Here is a 25626-nt window from a genome sequence, read left to right on the forward strand (position 1 = left end):
TTGTGTCGACGACTCTGTGTGCTTCCTGGTAATCACACGGTCCGGTTTGCTGAAGCAAAAGTGAAAGTTAAGTTAGCCTCGATGGGAAAAACAGGTGACTTCCGAGCTGCTATGAAACCTGAGAGAACCCGTTTTGCTTTCCTCGACTCATAAAGACGTATTTAGAGGTCTCTGTACTGGCTTCAGCACTAGAAATCGGGATGGCCGAGAAAACGCTGGTGGTCGAGGGTCTTCCAGATGATTTCCACTCAGTGGGGTCGAAGTTAGAGCTGTATTTCAGAAACAAAAGGAGATCTGGAGGGGAGGTTTTACAGATTCAGGAGCATCCGGAAAACAAACGGAAAGCTCTGCTTGTCTACATCACTGAAGAAGGTGAGCTATCTTCTGGTGTTTATCAGCTCACAAATGCGCCACACTGTATAAATAGTGTATTTTTAATGGACAGGAGCAACAAGAAGTAGCTAACCTACGTACGTTAATCTGGTTGTCTTAAAGGAGAATGCCACCGAATTTTAAAATCGACTGTATTATTCAGTGGTTGAGGTGTAAATAATGTCTTCTAGAGTGTTTTCACGTGAAAAGCAACTAAATTAACATGGATTTAGACCACAGGGGTCACAACAACTATCCGTAATGACCACTAAACCTACATGTTTTATATAATATTGATGATGCTACAACAGCGGGAAATCTAAAAAGCTCAGAAAGAAAACTTTGGAAAGGATTTTGCCCTGCATGTACGCCTCATGCCACAAAACTGATTAAACAAAAAAGTAAGTTTCTCTAAAACTTCCATAATAGCTTTTTGATCATGCAGATGTTTTATAGGATAGGTGGAATCCCCCTTCACAACTTTGAGTTTATAACTGTAAGTAAAAAGAATAGTAATTTGTGTCTTACATTCTGTTCGCTTATTTTTTGAAGTTCAGAGAAGTGAAAATGTCAAGGCTACTAATCTTTAAGTTAAAACCTCAAAATATCACGTCATTTCTTACAGGCAGTTACTACAAAATCTTGTTGTTTCTTGTTCATTAATAATAAAATATTGATTCTGTTCGTCTGCTCATTATGTCTGTGAAATATGTCCTTTTCCATTTCCCAGAATTAAAGAAAGTACTTGAGAAAAGACTCCACCAGATTGATTTCAAAGCTCAGGGAGTCGTGAAAGTGACAGTAAAACGTCTGGAGGATCAGAGCCCTGAGGTTCATAAGGTCAAACCCCCTGTACAGCCCAAACCTAAGCTTGAAAAGCTCGAGCTCAACCAGACAACACCGGCCCCTCCTGCCAAGGTGACTTATCTTTATATCTCTGTTTCAAAACCATGCGCAGATAGCTGCCGTGCCTATTTTTCTTCTAGGTGAAACACACTACTGGCATTTAAAGAGACATTTCAAGTGACTGGTCATTCTACTTTAAGAATGTGGGAGGAGGAGAAGAGAATGAGGAAATGTTTCAAGCAGTGCTGATCTGGAGGAGTGTCCACTTACTGTATAGGTGCACTTTGTAGTTCTACAGTTACAGACTGTAGTCCATCTGTTTCTCTGATACTTTGTTACCCCCTTCTACCCTGTTCTTCAGTGGTCAGGACCCCCATGGACCCTCACAGAGCTGGTACTATTTGGGTGGTGGATCATTCTCAGCATTGATGTGGTGGCGTGTTAGTGTGTGTTGAGTGGATCAGAAACAGCTGCTGGAGTTTTTAAACACCTCAGTGTCACTACTGGACTGAGAATAGTCCACCAACCAAAAATATCCAGTCAGTAGCGTCCTGTGGGCAGCATCATGTGACCAGCAACCTGTGACCACCAGTGAGGGACTAGAGGATGATTAGCTCATACTGTACAGCAAAAAATGTCGTCTCTGGCTTTACATCTACAGGGTGGACCAACAACGCATGTGCATCTGGTAGAGTGGACAGTGAGTGGACACACCACCATCACGACAGTGTTACTGCAGTGCTGAGAATTATCCACCACCCAAATAGTACATGCTCTGTGAGAGTCCAGGGGGGTCCTGGCCACTGAAGAACAGGGTAAAAGGGGGCTAATAAAGTAAGCAGAGAAACAGATGGACAACAGTCTGTAACTGTAGAACTACAAAGTGCACCTGTATAGTAAGTGGAGCTGATAAAATGTTTAATGAGCGTGCCTGATAATGCCTGATCGGTGTACACACACACACACACACACACACACACACACACACACACACACACACACACACACACACACACATATATATATATATATATGTGTGTGTGTGTGTGTGTGTGTGTGTGTGTGTGTTGCCTTTTATGCCACATTGCCTAATGTCTATATATATATGCCTAATACATGTTTTATCTTATTGTCTTTTACATGGATTTGATGATAAAGTTGGTCTCCGAAATCCCCAAAGGTATGGCTTGTTACATTTTTTTGAATACTGTAATTCATTAATGATTGATATGCAACACATAGGCCATGAAATGTGCTGCACTAAGTGCCCCATCATAAAATGTACTAAACCTGAAAATGAGTCATATCAGTTTGTTTGTCTCAGGAAATGATGAGGACTCCAGTACACAGGACTTGCTTGTCAGCACCACAGAGTCAGTTGATAAAGATACCTTCACAATCTACTTTGAGCAGTTCACTGAGCACGTTGAAATCACAAAACATGGGAAAGACAGTTGGATCCTAAAAGTAGCCAACCAGTCAGGTAAATATTGGTATAACATTTTGCTAGTGTTTAGGAAATCATGGCGTGTGTTTTTCATTTTCCCTTTGCATCCCAGTGCATATCCCGTTCTAATTAGAAGTGAGGAACCCCCAGGATGTAATCGGCCTTCAAAGAAACCCTCATGATTTCTGTGAAATAAAAAAAGACATGTCTGTAGATTGTTTATATTGTTTGTACAATATAATCCTCAACCTCATCTTTGTTAGGCTTTAGTTTGATAAAAATACAAACAAAACTACATTCTAGAAAATATGGAAAATTTGCGAATCAGGTTTTTGTTCTCTGTGGTATCTAGATAGATACAGCCAAGAGAGGTCTCCCATTAGTTAGGACTTCAGGAACTGAACACAAGGTCTTACGCATTTGATGATCATCTTTCATTGGCAGTGAAGTAAATGTTACACTAAGGCTTCAGAAAGTTTTAGATAAGTCACTGACTGTAAAAACAAGCTAGGTTTCAGGTAGTTGTTAGTAATAAAAAACAGCTCTGCCAGGACTCTTTACTCAGAATAAAACTGATGCATACAAGTTCTAATATACATCAAAGTCTGTTACAAGCTTCGAACACCTGTTTTAATTCTAGGACAGCCAACATTTTTTTTTAAATAAACTGCTGTTAACTTAGTGCTAACATACAAATAGAATCCCCTAGGTTTTCTAGCAGAAAGTAGCATTATTGTAGAGGTTTTGATGTTTATGGTCTGTGTGATAGGCCTAGCTCTAATAGTCTTTCACCATTGTTAATTGGGTTGAAGAGCTTATGGGTTTAAAACTTATTATCTCTGTTGCATCAATATTACAAACTGTTCATATACCTTTAAAAAAACTACCCAACTAATATGATTTTTTTTAGATGTACAGAAGATTCTGCACCAGAAGGAACATGACTTTGGCATTTCAGTGGAGGTGTATAAAGAAAGAAATGTGTCAGAGGTGTGGGACCCCCGTCGCTTCATCTTAAATGGGTTTAAAGACAGTTGCACATGCAAATTAATTTCAGTGTTCATTGGCAGCTGCAGTCAAAAGGCAGAACATACCTGGGAGCTTTTAGGTGATGACAGGATTGTGGTCACCTTCAAAGAAAATATTGGTGAGATCAAAATTAATTGATGGTGTTCCTAAAGTAGAGTATAAATATACTTTGTAATAGTTGACATATACATATAATTTTGTCAAAAATTCTGTGCCACATAAGACTTGCCAGCTTTGGTTCTTTACAGTGGTGGTGATTATGTACTATCCATGAGCAGTGAATTTACAGTAGTCTTCTGACTTATTCTAACTATTATAAAACAATGTTTTAGGCAGTGTATTCAAAAACCATTTCATGTAATAGCTTTCTGTGAGGAAGCTTTTAGAGGTGAACGTCTTGGTCCTATCACCACCACTGTGAACACTTCTTTAAGTTTCTCTAGAGCAAAGCATTTCATACCAAACCACTCTGAGCGACTGTTAGGGTCAGGGTTGTACTTTTTAAATAAAATATATATCAATGATACATTTTTTTTCTCCAGATGGAAATGTATTCATAAATAAGTGCAGCACCAAAAAGCTGAAGGACATGGAGATTGGAGCTTCTCATTTGGAGCTTACAGATTCAGTTCTGGTGGAAGGGGACATGAGCAAAATTAAAGAAGAAATTCTTAATCTCTACTTCAGCAACAAGAAGAGAAGTGGTGGAGGAGAAATCAAATCCTTAATATGGGTCAACAAACTCAAAAGTGTGGTCATCTGTTTTGAAGAGTGTCATGGTACATTTTTTGTCCTAGATTTTATCTCTAATGTCACTACTGACTGTGCACTCACTGACTCCAATTAATGAGTAACTCTTTTGCAATGGGTGACTATAGAAAAGATACAATTTATAGTATTTCCCAATGACATTAAATAAGACATGACATTAAATATATTGATAGAATAAGACCTTTTACTGAATCTCTCTTGTCCTTCAACAGTTGCACAACAAGTAGTGGAGCAGAAGCATCATGTTTGTGAAACGGATCTCAGCGTTTTTCTGTTTTACCCAAGTCTGCAGAAGGCTCTAACTGGGAAGATGCCTACTTTGTCCAACATTCCCATAAACATCATCATTCCTGTTGATGAGAAAGTGCTCAGTTTTGTTGAAAGAAGTGAACAGTGCAAAAATTACTTTCAGAGCCAACTCAAGAAGGTTCATGCTAATGTCCTTTTTGACAAGACCACGTCCTCCCGAGAGATAACACTGGAGATGGCTGTGGACAAAGAGTCTTTAGCCGCACTGCGAGTTGGGCGAACCTGGGAGTCTAAGGCCAGAAGGGAAGCGGATGCCTTTCTGAGCAAGTACAGCACAGCTGAATTGGCAGTTGAGGTTGAGGTGTGGAAGAAGGTGGAGAAGCATTGTCATCAGCTTATAAGTTTGGATGTTGACCTTTCTTTCAAAGAAGACAAAAGCAAAATTGTAGTAGTTGGCCTAAAAGATGCAGTCAGTACCCTTTTAGACAAGACACAAAGCCTTCTTCAGGACGCATCTGCAGAATTGGAAGTTGAAAGAAACACTGTTGAGAAAGTGATTACCTTGGAATCAAAAGAGATGTTTGAGCTCGTAGCAAATCAAGTACATTCCAAACTAAGTATTGAAACTATTTTTACCAAAGATGAAGGTACCCTGACCTTCAGTCTTAGAGGTTTGAAGGATGATGTAAGTGTTGCCGAGAGGGTCATCACCCAGGTAAAGGACAATGTTGTCTTTCACAAGTTGAGCCTCTCATTGCATTTGCTTCACTTTCTGAAGTCTTTAGATCTAAAGAAATTTGAGCAAGACCATTTTGTCCCAAGCCATATCCCAGCTTTCTTTCTGAAAAGTGGAGATCTTCTTGGGATCCTTGTAGAGAAAGCAAACATTAAGATATCTGAGGACAAATTAACAGGGATCCTGAAAGAGGAGGTCATCAAAATTACGAGTGATCTTACCTCAGTGATCAACAGTGAAAACTGGGTGAACTTTTTGAAGACACTTAAGGCCGAAGTTGAATTAGGCCATAATGCTCATAACGTTAACATCATACCTACAGAGGAAGAAATTGTAATCTGTGGATTTGCTCAAGTGGTGGCAGACCTCTCAAAAAAGGTGAGAGACTATCTGGAGAACAAGACACCAGCAACTGAAGACATCCATCTCAGGTCTTTGCGAGAGGTTGAGTTTGTTGAGTCTTGCATGAACTTGTCAGAAGTTCCTGAAATCCGTAACCTTGGCGTAACTGTATTTGCTTGCGAGACAAAGAATTCTTGTCTGAAGGTTACAGCAGCAAAGGAGAAAATCAAAGATGCAAGAAGTGTGGTGCAGAAGCATGTGTCGTCCATTATCACTGAGACATTGGTTTATTCTAAAGCAGGAGAGTCTAAGGTCATGCATAAGAATGAAGCCAATGTGAAGGCCAAAGCCAAGGAATGGAACTGCATGGCTTACCTGTCAGAGAAAGCAGGCAGCACTCGTCCTTCAAAGTGTTACACCCACAAAATAAGCAATTGCCTCACTCTAACATTTGCAGAGGGGGACTTGCTGACCTACACAGCTGATGGTTTTGTTTGTCCTATGAATAGCAACCTGGCTTTTGATCATCCGATTGCCCAGCAGTTCCTTCAAGTTGGAGGATCTCAGATTCAATCAGTGTGCAGCAGACTTCAGAAGGAAAAACAAACCTTACTTGCTGGGGATGTGATCCTCAGTGACACTGGTCGTCTTCATGCCAAAGCTCTTGTTTATGCCATCTTGCCCCAGAGTAACTGTACTCTGAGTTTTTGTTACATGGAATCGACCATTCTTGGTAGCCTCCAGAAAGCTGAAAGTAGAAACTGTGCCTCTGTCGCGATGCCGGCAATAGGCTGTGGAACTTTTGGGTTTTCCGTCAAAGAAAGCTGCACAGCAATCAGAGAAGCAATAGTTAAGTTCAGCAATGATTATCATAGTTCTGCAAGCAGCATAAAGAACGTATTTGTGGTGGATTCTAATCCAGCTGTAGTGGAAGAGTTCAACACCGTCATTGCTCAACTGGTATGTTTTTGTTCTGTTTATTTTTCTGTCCAGCTATTCAAGCATTATTACTATTGGAGATGTAATAATACAGTATATTGTACTGTGTCAATACACCATATTGCAGCTAATTGTATTGTATCATATTTTATTTTATACAACAGTTAGTTCCGGCGACACAAGCTGATTGGTCGAGACAAGTGTTCATGCTATTATGGCAAAGTTTTCACAAACACTGTATCACTCCACTGAGATGCTGTTGCTAAGCAATGAGTTTGACAGCTGTAGGAGACACTCAAGCCTTTTGACGGTTTTTGCTTCTTTGCTCACAAACAGAAAATGGATACTTTTAAGATTACATTTGACCTACAGCCGATTCGGTCAGACTCTGAAGATGAGACTACATTAAATTCCCAAACTGTCATCACCACTGAGCAAGCTTTATATTTGGCAGCTGTAATAGAAGAACACCTAAACAACCTGGAATTAACCATAAGTAAACCAAATACCATTTGTCAAACAAAATAGGCTGTAAGATGCTTTACAGACTGGCTGGAACAAAAAACATTAATACTGATCTATCAAAAATTGACAAAACTGAGCTAAACTTGATATTTTGGCAAGTTTATGGCTCAGTTTGTAGTTCAAGGAATGGAATTGCTAACATTAAAACATGTAAATGCCATGTTAGTGGCCCAATTAATTTATTTCTTACTTTATTTAACTGTTGTATAAAAGCAATAGAACATGAGAAGGAGTATGTTATCACGAATAACATCATGATGTTATTTCGTGATAACACACTCCTTCTCATGTTCTATTGCTTAAGTGACTAGCATGTTATCTTGTGGCTAGTGTGTTAGCTTGGGGCTGACATTAGCTTGTGGCCAGAGGATTAGATTGTGACACTATAAAGCATAGCTCTTTATGAAAATATATTGTTTTGTATCATATCATATTGAATCATTCAGTATCGTTACATCTTTAATGGTATGGACAACAAATTTACTTTTTCTCTCTCTTTCTCTCTCTCCATATATATATATATATATGTGTGTATATATTCTTTTTTTCCCTTTACCTACCAGGGTTTTCCAATTGCAAGGACATTTGCCTGTTCATCAAACACCACACCTAAGAACCCTTTAAAAGCTATGAAACGCACACAAGGATCAGACACAGAAGGTACCCTCCTGTTACTATGATACTTAATGTATATTATTTTGCCAAAAGTATTCTCTCATCTGCATTCACACACATATGAACTAGAATGACATCCCATTGGATGTCCCAATATGATGTTGGCCCACCCTTTGCAGCTATAGCAGCTTCGACTCTTGTGGAAAGGCTTTTCACAAGGTTTAGGAGTGTGTTTATGGAAACGGTCAGACACTGATGATGGATGAGAAGGCCTGGCTCATAGTCTCCACTCTAATTCATCCCAAAGGTGTTCTGTTGGGTTGAGGTCAGGAATCTGTGTAGGCCAGTCTAGTTCTTCCACGCCAAACTCGCTCATCCATGTCTTTATGGACCTTGCTTTGTGCACCGGTGCGCAGTCATGTTGGAACAGGGAGAGGCTGTCCCCAAACTGTTCCAACAAAGTTTGGCAGCATGAAATTGTCCAAATCTCTTGGTCTGCTGAAGCATTAAGAGTTCCTTTCACTGGAACTAAGGGGCCGAGCCCAACTCCTGAAAAACAACCCCACACTATAATTTCCCCTCCACCAAACTGTACACTTGTCACAATGCAGTCAGATAAGTACCGTTCTCCTGACAACTGCCAAACCCAGAGTCATCCATCAGATTATCAGACGGAGAAGCATGATTCATCACTCTGGAGAACATGTCTCTTCTGCTCTCAGAATCCAGTGGTGGCGCTTTACACCACTGCATTCGATGCTTTGCATTGCGCTTGGTAATGTAAGGCTTTGATGCAGCTGCTTGGCCATGGAAATCCATTCCATGAAGCTCTCTAGACTGTTCTTGAGCTAATCCGAAGACCACATGAAGTTTGGAGGTCTGTAGTGATTGACTCTGCAGAAATTTGGCAACCTCTGTGCACTATGTGCCTCAGCATCCACTGCCCCCGCTCTGTCATTTTACATGACCTACCACTTTGTGGCTGAGTTGCTTTCATTCCCAATCGCTTCCACTTTGTTATAATACCACAGACAGTTAACTGTGGAATATTTAGTCGTGAGGAAATTTCACGACTGGACTTGTTGCACAGGTGGCATCCGATCACAGTACCACGCTGGAATTCACTGAGCTCCTGAGAGCAACCCATTCTTTCACTAATGTTTGTCAGTCTGCAGGCCTAGGGGCTTGGTTTTATACACCTGTGGCCATGGAAGTGACTGGAACACCTGAATTCAATGATTTGGATTGGTGAGAGAATACTTTTGGCAATATAGTGTCGCATATTAACTCACTAGCCACAGCCTACAACACTTTAACTTAAAAGTATTATTTATGTTTGTTTTCACACGTATGAAATACAGTGACTGTTCATGGAGTGCAAGTGTATGTCAAAAAAGGAGACATCACCAAAGAGACAGTGGATGTCATCGTTAATTCCAACAACAGTGCATTAGATCTTAACACTGGTAAGCAATTATTGTGCCAATTGCACTATTTCAACCATGGTATCATTTTCATGTTATGCATAACTGGAAATGCAGATATTTAGTTATTGTGATCATTATTTACTAGTAAAGGTGTGTCCTTTGCAGTGTTGTAATGGCTTTCATCTGTTTTTACCTTTGTTTAGGTGTTTCTGGTGCAATTCTGACAGCAGCTGGACAATCAGTTGTGGATGAATGCAAAAACCATGGTAATCAGTACAGACATGTACAATTTAAAGTGGCTGTATGTAAAAGTCCATCCTTCATTTATTTAATTTACTGTCAAAACAGCCATTATGTACATATGTTCATTTTTCTGCTTCAGAGACAAATATATTTCACAAAGAAATTTACAGAAGCCTCAACAGCCAAATTTAATTTCTTTCAGTATTTAGTAAGTTGAGTCTTAGAAGTTGGTTTAACATTTTCTGCTTCTCACCATCCAAATCATTCCAAACACATTCAGTGATGTTGAGGTCTGGACTCTGGGGTGGTCAGTCCATTGTTCTGAGAACACCAGCAGCTTCTTTGTTTGATGTCTCAGTTTCCTTTTCTCAGTAAGAGCTTCTTGACCACTTACACATCCTTTCAGACCCATAGCATTGAGTCATCTTCTCACAGAGGAAAGATGGACAGAAACACCTGTGGATGTTTTCAGATCTGAAGCAGCTTGATTTTCTCCTCTCAAAGATGAAAGCTTTCAATGCTGTCTTCTCCAATCAGGAATATCTCACCAAAATGACTAACTTGTATCTAATGGTTTAAATTACATAAATGAGGTCTCAGTGGTCTCAGGCCTTTGCACTTTACCTTATATATATTTTGTTTTTCAAAAATAACTTCAACCATGTAGATTTAGGTTTTATAAGCTGTAAACTGAAATGTATTTTGAGACATTTTATTCAGTTTTATTAAAAGTAAATTCGTAAAACCAAAAGTAATGAAATTGGATGTAATGATCTATAATTATCCATTTACACACATTATCTTTTTTGATCACCAACACTCAAATATGAGGCATACTAATTATTTTATGCTATACACAGATTCCGTTTTACTAGCATTATGTTAGGATCAGCATTTATTTCAAACTATTAAAAGATCACTCTAAAAGTTCTGAAGAAGGGTATTGTGTATTAAATATGCTCTCACAGCTCTGATGGTCTTGTATAACACTTGACAGGTCCTCAGAAACCAGATGGGGTGGTATTGACAAGTGGCGGGAACCTTTCATGTAAGCACATCGCTCAGATAGTTGGGCCTAACAGTGCTGCTGACATCACAGCCTCCATTGAGAAGGTCCTGAACCTATGTGAAGGTCAAATGGCTGCCACAGTGGCCATCCCTGCTATCGGGACAGGTAACATTACTCTGCATTGCTATCTATTGCTAGCTTACAAACCACAATTTGAAACAGTATTTCAAGAAACTATGATTTTATTTTTAAAATATATCAACAGGAAGGGGTGGTATTGGAGGAAATGAGTCAATCAAAGCCATTTTTACTGGACTTGAATACCATTTGAATCAGTTGATGTCATCCTGCCTTAAGGAGATAACTGTGGTTGCATTTGAACAGAAAATTTTTGACTCCTACTGCAGTTACTTCAAGGAGAGGAACAAGAAGGTTAGTGTGTGTCTAACACCATCATAAACTTTACAGTAATGCACAGTGATTTCACTTTTATAGCTGCTTTATGCACTAATCATAAAAACTAATAACTAAGTTCATTTTGCTATGTTTTATTTTTCTAGATTCCTCCTAAAGTTGCTCAGACAGCACAAACCAAGATGCCTGCAAATCAAGGTTTCTGGATTAAAATATGAGATACTCTTAAATAATATAAAATATTACAAAAAAAAGAAACTAAAGTCTTCAATCTGTTTACAGTCCTTTCTAACCAATCCATTTCCATTCCTCTGATAAGCAGGTATATGTTCATTTTTATCCTGTCTCTTTAGTCAAAATTGGAGGTGTGAGGATCGAAGTAAAGAAAGGTAACATCATCAACGAAACTGTGCGGGCCATTGTGAACACCACAAACAACCAAATGAACTTGACCTCAGGTAATTTTTAATGTGCTCTTCATTGAAGTTTTACATTCTAGGTTAATTAGCACATGACTGTCAGTTGCCTTAGATTAAAAAATAGATTCACACAACACTCAGTTAACTCATTGTATCAGAACAAATTCCAGACCACTTATGTCAACCTTTGTAGGTTTTCAGTCAGTAAGTACAGATGGAACCTCTGGGCTACTAGCTTAATAAGCCTTGCGGGCACCACAGCATTTCACAAATATGAATTTTGACAATTTGGGCAAGCTGATTTGAATGAACAGTAATAATACTATAAAATCCCTTTTACAGAGCAACCAAAAGAAACAATAGCAAAACTACTAATAAATAGCAAAACTACTACTCCACCTAATGCTTAAAGGTCACTACATTGTTCACATTTTACCAAAGTTAATTTTATACAGTTTCTCAGTAGGTTGAATGAGATTTTTATCAGGAGACATCTGTCTCCACCCACTCCATCCTGCCTGCAGCCTCTTCTTCACCTCTTTTCTACACTGTCCATTGCTCTGGATGGTTGACCCAAGATATTTGAAGTCATCCACCTTTACAACCTCTACTCCTTGCATCTTCACCTTTCCACCTGCCTCCCTCTCATTCTCACATATGTATTCTGTCTTAGCTCTACTGACTTTCATTCTTCTCCTCTCCAGTGCAAACCTCCAATTCTCCAGATTATATATATATGTTGTCAGTATTTTTTTCATAAACAACGACAAAACTTTTTTCCTACAGTTGTTTGTCAGTACCTGAAATGTTGTGGAACCCTGCATTGGATATATAATTTTGGGGGAAAAGGCATTTATGTATAAATTTAGTGTCATGTGACATATTTCCCTTATAGGCCTCTTACAACAAACAAAAGCCCAAGAAGTACCAGTTTATACAAGTTTATACAAGAAAGCCCATTTTTAGATGTGAAGCATCTTGTAGACCTGACTCGCAGCTCACTTCCTCAAATTTAGCAGACTGCTTTTCCCCAGAAGGGGATGATATTAGCACTCAAGTATTTTCAAGGCTTCTCAAATATGGTGCTTTACATCAGTGGCAGTGTTTGTCCTTGTTTGTTGTATTTATGATGTTTATTGACTGTAACAGCTGATACATGTCAAGGTATTTCAAGCGGTATAAAATTGCCACAATTATGTCTTAAAATGTGCTACATACATTAAATGTCCTTTTCTTTTCATAAAAATTAAAAAAATATATATTTGTCAGGTGTTTCAGGGGCCGTATTCAAAGCAGCAGGACCCTCTGTTCAACAGGAGTGCCAAAACCATGGTAAATGCTGTTTGCATGTAGCTGTAGTTTCATCTGGTTTATAGTGCAGTCATTATAAGGTGTTACCCACAGTAAGGGTATGACTTTGTTTTCTGATGTCCCTGAAGGTCAACTTCAGAGTGACACGGCTGCAGTGACCAGTGCTGGAAACATGCAGTGTGATTACATCATCCACATAATGGGTCCCCACTCCACCGCTGATGCAAGTTTACGGGTGAAGAAAGCCCTGGAGCGCTGTGAAGAAAAGCAGATCAGCACCATTTCCTTCCCCGCTGTTGGGACTGGTATGAATCGAACGCTGTTTGTTTTTTTTCATTTGTGAATAGGTTGATTAATAGGGAGGGACATTGGGAATTTCTGTTCTGTTGTTATGGATATCAATAACTAAACATTGGACTTTATTGCATTATAAAAGTTTACACTACAATCTGTGTAAAAAGCCTGGCTCTAGAAGTTGTAATCGTGGCTGCCACATTATTTTGGCTATACAGTCTATGTTTTCAAATGGTCAATTAGTTTAGCAGGATTAATAGTCTTTAGTGCAGCTGTAATTCCAAAAGTGAATAGAATATAATAATGCAATTTTCTTCTATACTGGTACCCCAAAGTATAACTCTGTTAGCGTAGTCACACATAGTCACAGTACCTGGATATTTTCTCTTCTCTTAAAGGTGGAGGTGGCCTTAAGGGTCCGGAGTCCATTACTGCCATGCTGCAAGGTTTTGATGATCATTTATCTAACCGTACCTCCACTGCTGTCAAACTACTGTACGTTGTTGTCGACCGAGATGAAGTCTTACAAGAGTTTCTGCAAGGACTGAAACAATGGACCACAAAACCCCAGGTAGAAAGGCTGAAATTAAATCCCTGTTCAGATTTAAGGGTTGCTCAGTGGCACAAATGTGATTTCTTCCCAACATGTAACGATGAATGATTTTTCAGGTCTGTGTGAATATTGATCATTTCTAATTCAGTTTTGAGGCATATTTGGTCCCAACAGTGCTGAGTGTTATCTTTTTTACCAGTAAACCTGTGCTGTCGTACCATGATATTGGTTTTTAGTGATATTGATAGATGATAGAATCTTGTTGAGCCAAATTAAATTCAGAAGAAACAGTCCAAAAACGGCATGAAGACTTATGTAAAGATTTCCTCAGACAAAACACAGCTTTGGTAGTGCTAGAAAAAAAATAGTCACTGATGGAAATAATTAATTATTTGCTTCCAAACCATTATTTAAAATGATTAAAAGAAAAAGAAAGAAATGTCATTGAATATAAATGAGACAAATCAGAGCCTGGCTGTGAACAGTTGTGGAGAGGAGGCTTTGTGTCCTTTGCCTAAGACAAAGTAAAAAGACAAAGGAGGTTCACTGAGTCTGGCTGCTGGAAGGGCATTAAACGCTGGAGTTAATGTACAACCCCAATTCCAGTGAAGTTGGGACGTTGTGTAAAGCATGAATAAAAACAGAATACGATGATTTGCAAATCCTTTTTGTCCTATATTCAATTGAATACACTACAAAGACAAGATAATTAATGTTCATCAGCATGTAGCTGATGAACACAATGTAGCATCTCCATTGTGGCAGGCTAAGTTAAGTCTCCAAAGTCAGAGCTAAAGCCAGAAAGCTTTTAATACATCCAGTTAGGCCAGACATTATTACCTAACCAAGGTCTTGTGACAGAACAGATCAGACAAGACTCTAAAAATGCACATTTGACACTAAGTAATATGATACAAACTTGAGCAATGTGTTACATAGGATTAATAGAAATCACTCAAATTATGTGACAGATTACAGCATAGGATGAGTCATGGCAAATCAAACATTAATGAATAAAACAGTTTGCAGTATGTAAAAACAAATATGTAAGTTTCCTTCTGGAAATGCGGTTTGTGTCTGTTTAATGTTAATGAATACAGTAATGCATTAAATTTGGCGTCATCATTAAAAAAGAACAAAGTACAATGAAAACCAGCTCTGTCAGGTTTTTAACAAATTCTTTTAGCATCGAGTAGCAAACTGGAATCGTCTGACACTGTAATATATTCCAAAAATATAAAATATTTCCAATATCGGCCACAGGGGATACATAAAAGTGGATATGTATGAGACCATGCGCCCTTAATGAAACACTCAAGTAGGAATTTCTGTGTTACTCTTCATTACATATGCACATATTACTGTCATAGCCTTTTTTATCTTAAAGCTGAGAGCTGTTCAGCACAAATGATATTTTTAATGAAGGCGTGTGCTGGTAGTTTATGTTTTTGTTGAACGTCATGGCCAATGAGAGGCGGAAAGAACAGATCTGAGCAAGAAATGGAAATCGAGCAATAAGGTTTATCATGTGGCCATAACTTTAATGAATTTGTATCGCCTGTGGCTGAATTCACTATACCTGCCTTTTGAATGCTATGAAATAAGCAGACGGTATTGTTGAAAAATAGGTTAACTACAGCCTTAAAAATAGGGATTTCTTCAGCAGGACAGTGATGATGAATTAGAAGAAGATAGCGACGAATCACCTTACAGCTCAGATGGTGAGAGTTCATACTCATCAGAAGAAGAAGAAGAAGAAGAAGAAGAAGAAGATGCCAGAAGTGGTAACACTGTCACAATATATTACAATATAATATTTTATTTTTTGTGAAATACAATCTACTCTCTGATTTTGTTTATATATACAGCTGCCACCACAGAGGCAATCATTGGCCATGTCAAAGTAAAAGTGTTTTGTGGTGACATCACGAAAGAGCTGACGGAGGCGATCGTCAATAGCACTAATACCAGCCTCAATCTCAGCTCAGGTAAGGGGTTTGTTATCTACATTGTTTGTAATTACAGTAATTCCCATGATGTGATTTTGAGCAAGGTGCCATGCAATGCAAAACACAGGAAATCGTGAGTGAGAACACCATCTAAACTCTATTTGTTTGCCTTCAGGTGTTTCAGGTGCTATTCTCAAAGCAGCAGGACAGACTGTTGTGGACGAATGCAAGAAACTAGGTATGGTGCTCCTTCTAAAGTAGAAGCTGCTTATGTTACACTTCCTCTATTTATTATCAGTGCATAGCAAACTAAAAAAAGTGCACACATGCACTCAATGATCCAGTCATAATCGGATTTCTGCAGTTATCCGATTATTCGATTGGTCATGTAAACACCTAACTCTGATCTAGAAATCCGAGCAAGAAATCTGATAAAGAAAGCTTCTCAGTGTATGTTTACTCTACTCCGATTTCTATTGGATTTCTCAGTCTGCACATGCGCAATGTCATGATTGGCCCCTCCCTGTCCTGTCCATGTGCTCATGTTGTGTTTACTTCCCAGTCCTGTCCATGTGCTTCTTTGTTTTGGTTTTTAGTCTGGCCCCTTGTTTTGTGACTCCGCCCCTGATTGTTCCCACCTGTCCCTTGTTAACCCTTGTATTTAAGCCCTGTGTTTTCCTGAGTTTCTTGTTGGTCTTTGTTTGATGTTTGCGATGTTGTTTGATGTATGTGCTGTGGGATTTGTTTGGTGTGTTTCTCATTATGTCTGTTCCCCGATGTCTTCGTCTTGGCTATTTGAACCTGGACTGTTCTGACCAAGACCCTGGATTCGCCCTTAATAAAAGTCACTTATCTCTGCCTATGCGTCCGCCTCCTCGGTCCGCGTTACACGCAAGAACAGACTGTGGAAGTCGCAAGACGCAGCAGAATGCTTTTGGAGTGGCACTCAAACCAAACACGAAATGACAAACATTCTCTGAGTTTTATGTTACGTTTACGTCATGTCTTTTTAGTTTATTGGCTGGCTGTAAAGCAGAAATATGATAACTGTCTGACTGTGTACTGTAGACCCAGAGTTTCCTCATTATCTGATTACTCAAGACCATGTAAACATGTTGATCAGATTACTGACAAAATCAGATTTTCTGCAGTTATTGGATTTTTAAGTGCATGTAAACACAGATTCTGAAAACTATGTTTACAGTAGTGTCACATTACTGATTGTTAGACATCATATTGGTATATTTATCATATCTGTATTATTTAAATTACTTACCTTTGAACTGCCTGTTGATTGCTCTAATATTAGCCATGTTTAAATGCAGCCTAATAATCCATTAATAATTTGACTAATATTTCAGTCAGAATACATTCTCAATTAGAATGGACTAGTCTGATTTCTACCTGATTGAAGGTGGGTAATTCTGGAAACAGTCCATTAAATAGAAGAATAATAACCAAGTAAACGCCTGTATCCGATTACATTCCCTGTCAGAAAGTTTAAGTCCGTTCTGCATGTGTGTCGCGTCACAGAGAAGGTTTATAACATTCAACATGGCGGAGCAGAAACTGGTCTGCAGAGGAGATGGAAGTTGCTTTGAACTTTACAAGACGGCGGTGAAACAGGCATCCAGCTTATGTGTCGACCTTCTTTAATAAGTACGTGTGAAGGGTGTTTTCCTGAGTCTGACGTCATTTTAAAGTGACATAAGCACTGCTTATTGCTGCTCATCTCACTCTGAGTGGACTCACGTGATGCCTGTTGTCATGGTAACATTAAGTGGTACTCTAGGCATGCATGTAAGTTTGGATCCGATTACTTGTGCGCGTGTAAATAGAGATTTCAGATTGATGAGTAGAGTGAGATATAGACACCTCAGTCTTAATCTATAATAGGAATGTATTCAATCAGATTGGCAAAAATCTTTGCATGTGAACACAGCCACTGAGCTGTGAGTAAGGTCTTCAGCTCCTCTTTTTTCAGGATAGCGTATGCTGGATTCTGAATTTCCTTCCGAGCAGTTTTTTCTTGCTTGATGGAGAAAGTGCCATTAAGAAATGATTTGATTGATGTTATTAGTTGAGACACTTGCAAATCATTCGTTTGAAAATGGTCAGTTTAAAGATGATTGTGTAATTATTTCTGATATTCCACTAAAGGTACCCAGCCCAGTGATGGTGTGGTCCTGACAAAAGGTGGAAACCTTCCAGTTAAGAACATTGTCCATATGGTTGGTCAGACCAGTGAGAAAGAGATTACACGCTGCATGTATAACGTTCTAAAGAAGTGTGAAGAAAACAAGATCCAGTCTGTGTCCTTTCCTGCTCTTGGTACAGGTCAGCACGAACAATAATAAATAATAAAACCATTCCAGTGCTCAAAATAATATTAAGAAGTCAGTATTAAATAATTGTCTAATGCATGTAACTGATGTTGTTAGTTTATATATTTTTATAGCTTCTAGTCAGTTTAATTAGTTTTGGTTATAGTTTCTTGTCTGTTTAGTCCAAAGATGGAAGCATAGAAAAACTACTAAAGACATGAGTGTCTCTGACTTCAGCCTTCAGTAGTATAGCGTCTACTACAAGTTGCAGTTATAGTGCATAGGAAGCATCACAGAAAAGGGCCAATAAATAAGCTAAAGCTTATTAAATCACTGTAAATATAGATTTAATGGCATAAAACTTTCAATAACATTCAATTTGTCAGGTTTGGTATCAGCTAATTAACTCTTCATTAACTCAAGATAAGAGTTACTTTTTTAGGATGGGGGGGTTATTTACATATTTTTCTGAAAACCAAACTAGCAAGTTAATTATGTGTCATCAAACACACTCATATTAACATATTGGGTGTGATGTAGATCTAAATGCTGGTTGAAAAGTTATGCAAATTAGAAAGTTTTAGCTTTTAGAGAGTTTTCCATTCATCCCAGAAAATGAACCAAACTGTTTGAAGGTGTTGTTTACATGGGCATTGTTTACTGATGGTCATTGTCCCCTCACGCACCCACAGACTAGCTGTAGTCTTACTAAAGGCTAAAATCACACAAAATATTGCTTTAAATACAAACATATAAAAGTTATTTTTCCTTTCTTACAGGCGCAGGAAAACTGGCAGCAGCTCAGGTTGCAAAAGCCATGATTGATGCTCTGACTCATTTTTCCATTGACTCTCCAGCTTTTTTAAAAAGTGTCCAAATTGTCATTTTTCAACCAAACATGTTGCCAGACTTTGAAGATGCTCTGAAGACGTTTAAGAAGATCTCACCAAAACCCTCTTCAGGTAAAGATGTTAACTATTTCATTCCCTATTTATTCAACACTGTATGTTGAATTTTAACCACTTGAACTGATTTTAACCATGTGGTGCATTCTTCACAGTAACCAAGGGCACACCAATTAAGCAAACACAGGCAAAGCCAGTCAAACCACCACTATGCCTTGCTACTGAGACTGCTGCAGTAACTTTCCCTGTCATGAATGTGGAGGTATATGGGACCTCTCCTGCTGACCTTGCTAAGGTCAAGAAATTCATTTCTGACCTTATTTCTGAAGAGTGTTCCAGCAAAGATATTATGTCAAGTCATCTGCCCATCCTTCCTGAAGCTGACAAAGAGGCCATCGTGGCACTCAGTCACAGTAACCAAGTACATGTCCATGTGGCTACTGCAGATAAGTTGACTGTGTCAGGGAAGAAAGATGATGTTTTAGATGCTGTTCTGAAGATCAAAAGCTTCCTCCAGGGAGTCAAGGACAGGGAGCTCCAAGAAGAAGAAGAAAAGAGAGTGAGTGAGACATTACGCTGGGAAGTGGCTGAAGGAGAAGCATGGGTGCCACTAGACAAAAGCATTAGCTACCAAATGGAGTTGGCGTTTCACAAGAAAGAGCAGACGTTTACTTACCAGAAGAAAGGGGAGACCTACACTGTGAACTTCAAGGACTTGAAACGAGTAAATAGCAAGGGACAGTCCTGCAGGGTCAAGAGAACTCTGCTTGGAGACTCAGAAACAGGTAATAGTCTTAAAAGAATACTCAGTGTTTGGCAAGAAGCACTTATTTTGTGTCATTCATATCATCAGAGAAATTCATATGAACACAACGTAGCTTAAGCACATTCCTATTTAAATTTCACCTTTAAGTCCTCCTGAGTGTTCAGGAACTCTTTAATTTACATAATATCATTCATGAGTTTCTGTTTCACTGGGGTATAAAAAGGAGGTGCATTTTGAGTCATTAGATCTCCAAAATTACACTTGGGCCCAAATCAATTTCTTATTTTTACCCCTTGTTTTAGAGTGTCACCTTGCCCCTTGGAATTGAGTTACATTGAGAGACCTGCGAAATGGAACCCTCAAATAAAAACAACATTACTTCATTATCAGGCTGCTAGCAGTGCTCAGTGACAGCAGATGAGGGAAGGTTTAGTTAACTTTAGGGAATATGCTTTCAAAGGCGGGGTGTATTTTGCACATTAATAATTAATAATAATAATTCTAATAATTATTTATCATCACCCACCCCTCATTCTTTGGGGAAATGAAGCTGAAGTCAGCTATTTGCAAGCTTGTCGTTCAGATTTTCCAGTTCCATAAATGGAAGAGCAGTTAACTCCTGGCACTTCAGGCATTAGCGCTGCTGGACTATTTAAGGTGGAACGGGACATTTAGCTAGCTAGCTACAGAGACATTAGCAATTTTCTGTGCCTGATGTGACAAAAAAGGACCATAATATGTTGAAACAACATTAAACTAAAACAATCCGATGGTTATCATAATTTTTTGAGAGAAAATACTTACATTTTTGAGGTTTCTTTGGTCACTGGCGTAGTCATCTTGCCTTTTTTCTTTTCTTTCTTTCTCATAACACTCTGTTTAGAGTGTGCCTCTGAAAAACCTCCATTTGGAGGGCCATGTAGCCCTTACACTTCAAAAAAGACACATCATTACTCATCTTATATGGCAAGTAATCAAGTAACTGTCAGCCAGAGTTTCTTGATCATGACAATCCTAGGCATTGATGCAGTCAGAACTCCGGGTGAACAACTGCTGGTCAAACTATACAATATCTATCTATTTCTATCAATTCTTGTTTTTCAGCTGTCATTAATCCTCCAGCAACATGGACCAAAATGGATGGAAAGGACCTGGAAATAATTGCTCTGCCTCCAGGTTCACCAGAATACAAGAAAATAGAGAAAGATTTTGTACGCTCCAGTAAACACCAAGATGTGGCTCCTGTGCAGGTTGTGGAGGTATACGGACATGTCTATCAGATTTCTCACCATGTTGTAACTTTTGCCTGTTGGCTCTTATTCCTCAAAGTTGCTAATGATCAAGTCTGATTGTAAAATGAGTGCACACAAACAGTTTTGTTGTTTTGTTGTTGTATCTACAACATAGCATGTCAAACTCCCGTCTGGTAGGATCATGTAACTTTGAGCGTATCGGTTTAACAGCCTGGAAAAATGCTTGATTTGTGTTTAACTAAACTATAGTACCCATAATCAGAGGAAACATAGAACATAAAAGTAGTTCTAATCAATTCATTTGTGGCTGTGGCCAACCAGTAAACTAGTGGATGCATTTATTTGACAGGCACATTGATATAAACAAATGCTGCAACTATTTCATGTTACATTTAAAGATATATTACACTTTTGCTACTGACACAGTAATAAAGAAATAAGCATATTATACACTGCAGTAATACAGCAATGCATTATTTAACACAATGCAGTCACTATTCCACCTCATAATCTGCCTACAAACACAGCCATTGTCTCATTAGCTACTGAATAGTTATGTTTCATTGGCCCCCTACCTTAACATCTGCATGAATTAGCGTGTGCATCATATAAATGATATGTAAATGTAAATGAGTGGGCTGGTGCTTGATTTCACGCACGTAAGCTAATTCATCACCAAATCTCTGTCAAGTTTTATGAAAGTTTCATGAATCAGTTGCAGATTAGATCATATGTCATTATAAGTGTTCTAATCTGCTTTTCTAATGCAACTTTGATGAATAAGGGGTATAATTTAGTCTTTATGTTGCTCATAACTGAACTGATCTTCAGATCCACAGAATTCAGAATCAGCCACAGTGGCAGAGGTACTCTGTGTTGAAGCAGGCAGTGGACAAGAAATACCCGAAACAGACAAATGAGCGCTTTCTCTATCATGGCACCACTAAAGACATCTGCCAGAAAATCAATAAAAATGGCTTCAACCGGAGCTTCTGTGGGAGAAATGGTATGTCACAAGTTGCCTTCTTTGTTTTTTTCTAAATGAGATGTGCTGAATTTCAGCATGTTACTGAATGGGGTAGATGAGATGATGATAATGTCATTATCATGATGAATTACGTCATGATAAGGTTTTTTTGGTTAATATTATGGATATTGTCAGTGCTAAAGCAGCTTAAGAACATTCACCAACTACATGTTTCCTTAAAAACTGATTTAGACAGGATTGTGTAGTCCAGTGGTGTAGTCTAAAGTTGGCTCTATAGGTAGTTCAAATGCTGAGGGTGTCGGAATTCCAAAAGTGTGTGTTTCTGTTACTTAAATTTGCTTACGTAATGGAAATATTTGCCTATATATGTATATATATATATATATATATATATATATATATATATATATATATATATATATATATATATATATATATATGTATATACTGTGGCAGTAAAACATCTTTGAGACCGGACACTTAACCTCGGCTCCAAAGTGTGCAGCATAGCAAAGCCCTGGTTCTCAACGACTGAGGCTGCAGGTCACATAGAAACGCAGTCTCACCTGCAAAGTAACTATGAAAAGTGAAAGAGAGATTTAAGATGTAACACTTGGAGACAAATGGACATTTATAAGTAACGTAGTTGGTTTCCAGCAACGTTAACTCTGCAACGAGAGACTCTCTCTTTCAAATTTTCCCAGTCCATCTTAAATGGTGCAGCAGTTACATTCAGCGCCTCAGGCAGAATTTAAGATGGAACGGGAAAATTCGAACGAGAAGCTGTAGAATAAGAAGCAGCGTCATTCGCAAAAAACAGTCGAGCATTGAGAGACGTTTTACAAGAAACCGCTCTACTTTTGAGTTTGAGTTTTCTGTCGGAGATGGAAGGAAAGCACCTAAAGCTTAAAGCAGAGCAAAGTAAGTCTGCACTCTCATTTATAGTAGGACATTAGCACACACTGACACATATTGGACATTAAATGTGGCTCCCAAGGTGGTTTGATTTTTGTTGAAAGGACAAAACGTCTCTTCTTAACATTTGGGATGTGACTCATGACCTAACCTGGCTTTTAATGCAGAGGGTGCCGCATGGATTTCTCACTCATCCATCTGTGTTTTTGTTATGTGCTGCTGCAGACGGTCAGGACTGTGGCTCTGACTGTCCACTATAGAGGGCCTTAGTCTAAAAAAGTCTGACAACTGGTGCATTTCGGTATCGAAGTATCGCAGAAATCAACATTGGAAACAGAATGGAGGTTCAAAACTGAATTGCTGATCTCACTTTCTTATCTTAGGGCCTCTCATTTGCCATCTTTCATGAGAATCAATGAGTACATTTACATGCACTTAATAATCTGTTAACTGCCGAAAATCAGATTTTGTCAGTAAACCGATCAACATGTTTAAATTCACTTGGCTAATCTCAATGGGGAAACTCCAGGTCTACATGAGTCAGACAGTAATCTGATTTCTGCCTTGCAACCTGCTTAAACTCAAAGAAGACGTGACGTAAACTTAATGTTAAGCTCAAAGCTCAGAGTAAGAGTTTACATGCACTGAGAAATCTGATTACTGAGCTAAAATCCAGCTCTCTTTATCGGATCAGATCTCTAGACCTTACTCCGATCTAAGAAATTGGAGTATGTTGTTTACATGAACATTGAAATACTAATATATCTGCAGAAATCCGATTACTGAGTGCATTCTATATTGTATTGTTACAGTTTACCTGTTTTCTAAGATGATGACTACTTTGCAACCTCTTGTTTAAAAATAAACATTTTCTTGTTTTATGCTAAACCCATCTGCATAGTATATAATTAGTGCTCTATAGAACCAAGACATTTGTCATATATAAAATAGACCAATAAGCCTCGACCACAGAATGTTTCATTCTTACCTCCCACTGAATCTTCCTCTGCCCTCTTTTTCAGCTGTTGTTCACGGTGATGGCACCTACTTTGCCAGAGAAGCCTGGTACTCCTGCCAAGATCAGTACTCAAACCCAGATGAGAACGGATTGAAGTACATCTACAGAGCCAGAGTCGTGACTGGGGCAATGTGTAAAAGCCGAAAAGGAATGAAGGAGCCGGACCCTCTGGACCCCAAGGACCCCCAGGCTGGTCTGCACGACTGTGCAGTGGATAACGTACCTAATCCATTCATCTTTGTGGTGTTCTGTGATGCGGGGGCTTACCCTGACTATCTGATCACCTTCAAGAGTGTTTAACTAGGCAGCTTTGCTGTACTCGCTTCTTCTAACAATCAGCTTCAGTCCTAACTCATCGCTGGAAATCAGGAAATGCATGTATCTCAGGACCTCATAGTAGTTAAGGTGAATATAAGGTGATTAATTGACCCTTATTATTTCCACAACGGGAAAATTTGACTTCCACATGTAAACCATCCGTCAAGTGAAACAACACATACACACTAGTGAGCACACACACCAGTGGGCAGTGAGCACACTTGAGCCCGGAGCGGTGGGCAGCCATATCCGCAGCACCCAGGGAGCAGTTGAGGGTTCGGTGCCTTGCTCAAGGACACCTTTGTCATGTACCGTCAGCTCTGGGGATCGAAACGACAACCTTCCGGTCACAAGGTCGGGTCACTAACCTCCAGCCCATGACTGCCCCAAATATGTTGACTATTTAAGCAATAATTCATTTTACTTACAGTTTACAATGCAGTGTTGAAAGCAAAAAATCAGGTGAAAAAATCAGGTGCTGCTCTGATCAGGAGTCTTGGTGCCTTGTCAAACAGTGACAAAAACATGTTCTGTTGTTTTCTTACTCTTTGTGATACTCAGCAAAAATCTTTTAAACAACTACCAAAAAGAAATAAATGCATTTAAAAACAAGAAGTGCAAGAATTGGTGTCTTTTTAATGCACGCTGTTATTAAATCACCTATACACTCTTAAGGTTTCTTAATGTAAGTATGTAAGTATTAATGTAATTGTTAGCCGCAGATAATATACTCAGATCTGTCCTTTACAACACATGATAACAAAAAAACATTTTCTCCAAAATAGCCACTTTGCTGGACTTGCAAGTTAGTCTAAAAATATTTTATTCTAAGTCATTTTAGAGTGTTTTTATTGGACCATTAATCATGTTTGTTTTTGTTTTTTTTTTAAGCCTGAGCTCTTTATATATTGTTTCTTATCACACTTTCGTATTACATTTCTTTTTTGTTCACAAGACTACAAGGTTTTAATTGTTGCTTCACAGCAAGAAGGGCTGGGTTTGATTTCCTGGCCGGATGACCAGCGTCCTCTCTGTGTGGAGTTTGCATGTTCTCCCTGTGTATGCATGGGCGTGGGTTTTCTCCACAGTCCAAAGACATGTAGTCAGGCAATTTATAGATGCTAAAGTTGCCCCTGTGTGTAAATGTGTGTGTGTGTGTGTGTGTGTGTGTGTGTGTGTGTGTGTGTGTGTGTGTGTGTGTGTGTGTGTGTGTGTTTGTGTGTGTGTGTGTGTGTTTTTATATATATATATATATATATATGTCTGCCCTGTGATAGACTGGCAACCTGTTTTCTGCCTGCTGCCCAATGACCAGTCCAGCAACAGGAAAGGCTCCAGCACACCCTGCAACCCAGGAGGATACATGGCTTAGAAGATGTGTTGACCATACTCATTTTTTTCATAATTTTTAGCAAATGAGAACCATTTCTGTGGCATTTTTGTTTTGTCATGCTAATAATTTGTATGACATATCATTTTGCATGTAAAAAGACTATATATATATATATATATATATATATACACTGTGGGGCAAAAAAGTATTTAGTCAGCCACTGATTGTGCAAGTTCTCCTACTTAGAAAGAAGAGAGACGTCTGTAATTTTCATCATAGGTACACTTCAACTATGAGAGACAAAATGATTGGAAAA

At 38.7% G+C, this 25626-nt stretch overlaps 1 protein-coding gene across 2 annotated transcripts; it reads left to right on the forward strand.

The window, feature by feature from the left end:
- The first annotated feature begins 176 nt into the window (after positions 1 to 176).
- Positions 177 to 24592, forward strand: parp14rs3 (poly(ADP-ribose) polymerase family member 14-related sequence 3). 2 transcript variants are annotated; one of them, XM_017695042.2, is made up of 26 exons: positions 177 to 372; positions 1103 to 1290; positions 2377 to 2398; positions 2543 to 2701; positions 3576 to 3812; positions 4237 to 4473; positions 4678 to 6752; positions 7820 to 7916; positions 9233 to 9337; positions 9502 to 9564; positions 10539 to 10715; positions 10816 to 10982; positions 11111 to 11162; positions 11318 to 11422; positions 12653 to 12715; positions 12823 to 12999; positions 13387 to 13559; positions 15205 to 15325; positions 15410 to 15529; positions 15666 to 15728; positions 17651 to 17827; positions 18594 to 18776; positions 18875 to 19504; positions 20590 to 20744; positions 21570 to 21744; positions 23664 to 24592. In XM_017695042.2, exons 1-26 carry the CDS (start codon positions 201 to 203, stop codon positions 23957 to 23959), a joined length of 6189 nt encoding a protein of 2062 aa, XP_017550531.2. In that variant the 5' UTR covers positions 177 to 200; the 3' UTR covers positions 23960 to 24592. The 2 variants fall into 2 exon arrangements, with proteins under 2 accessions (XP_017550531.2, XP_017550532.2); XM_017695043.2 differs by having other exon boundaries at positions 15208 to 15325.
- Positions 24593 to 25626: the final 1034 nt, after the last annotated feature.

Source organism: Pygocentrus nattereri, chromosome 6, assembly GCF_015220715.1.
Source record: "Pygocentrus nattereri isolate fPygNat1 chromosome 6, fPygNat1.pri, whole genome shotgun sequence".
Classification (NCBI taxonomy): domain Eukaryota; kingdom Metazoa; phylum Chordata; class Actinopteri; order Characiformes; family Serrasalmidae; genus Pygocentrus; species Pygocentrus nattereri.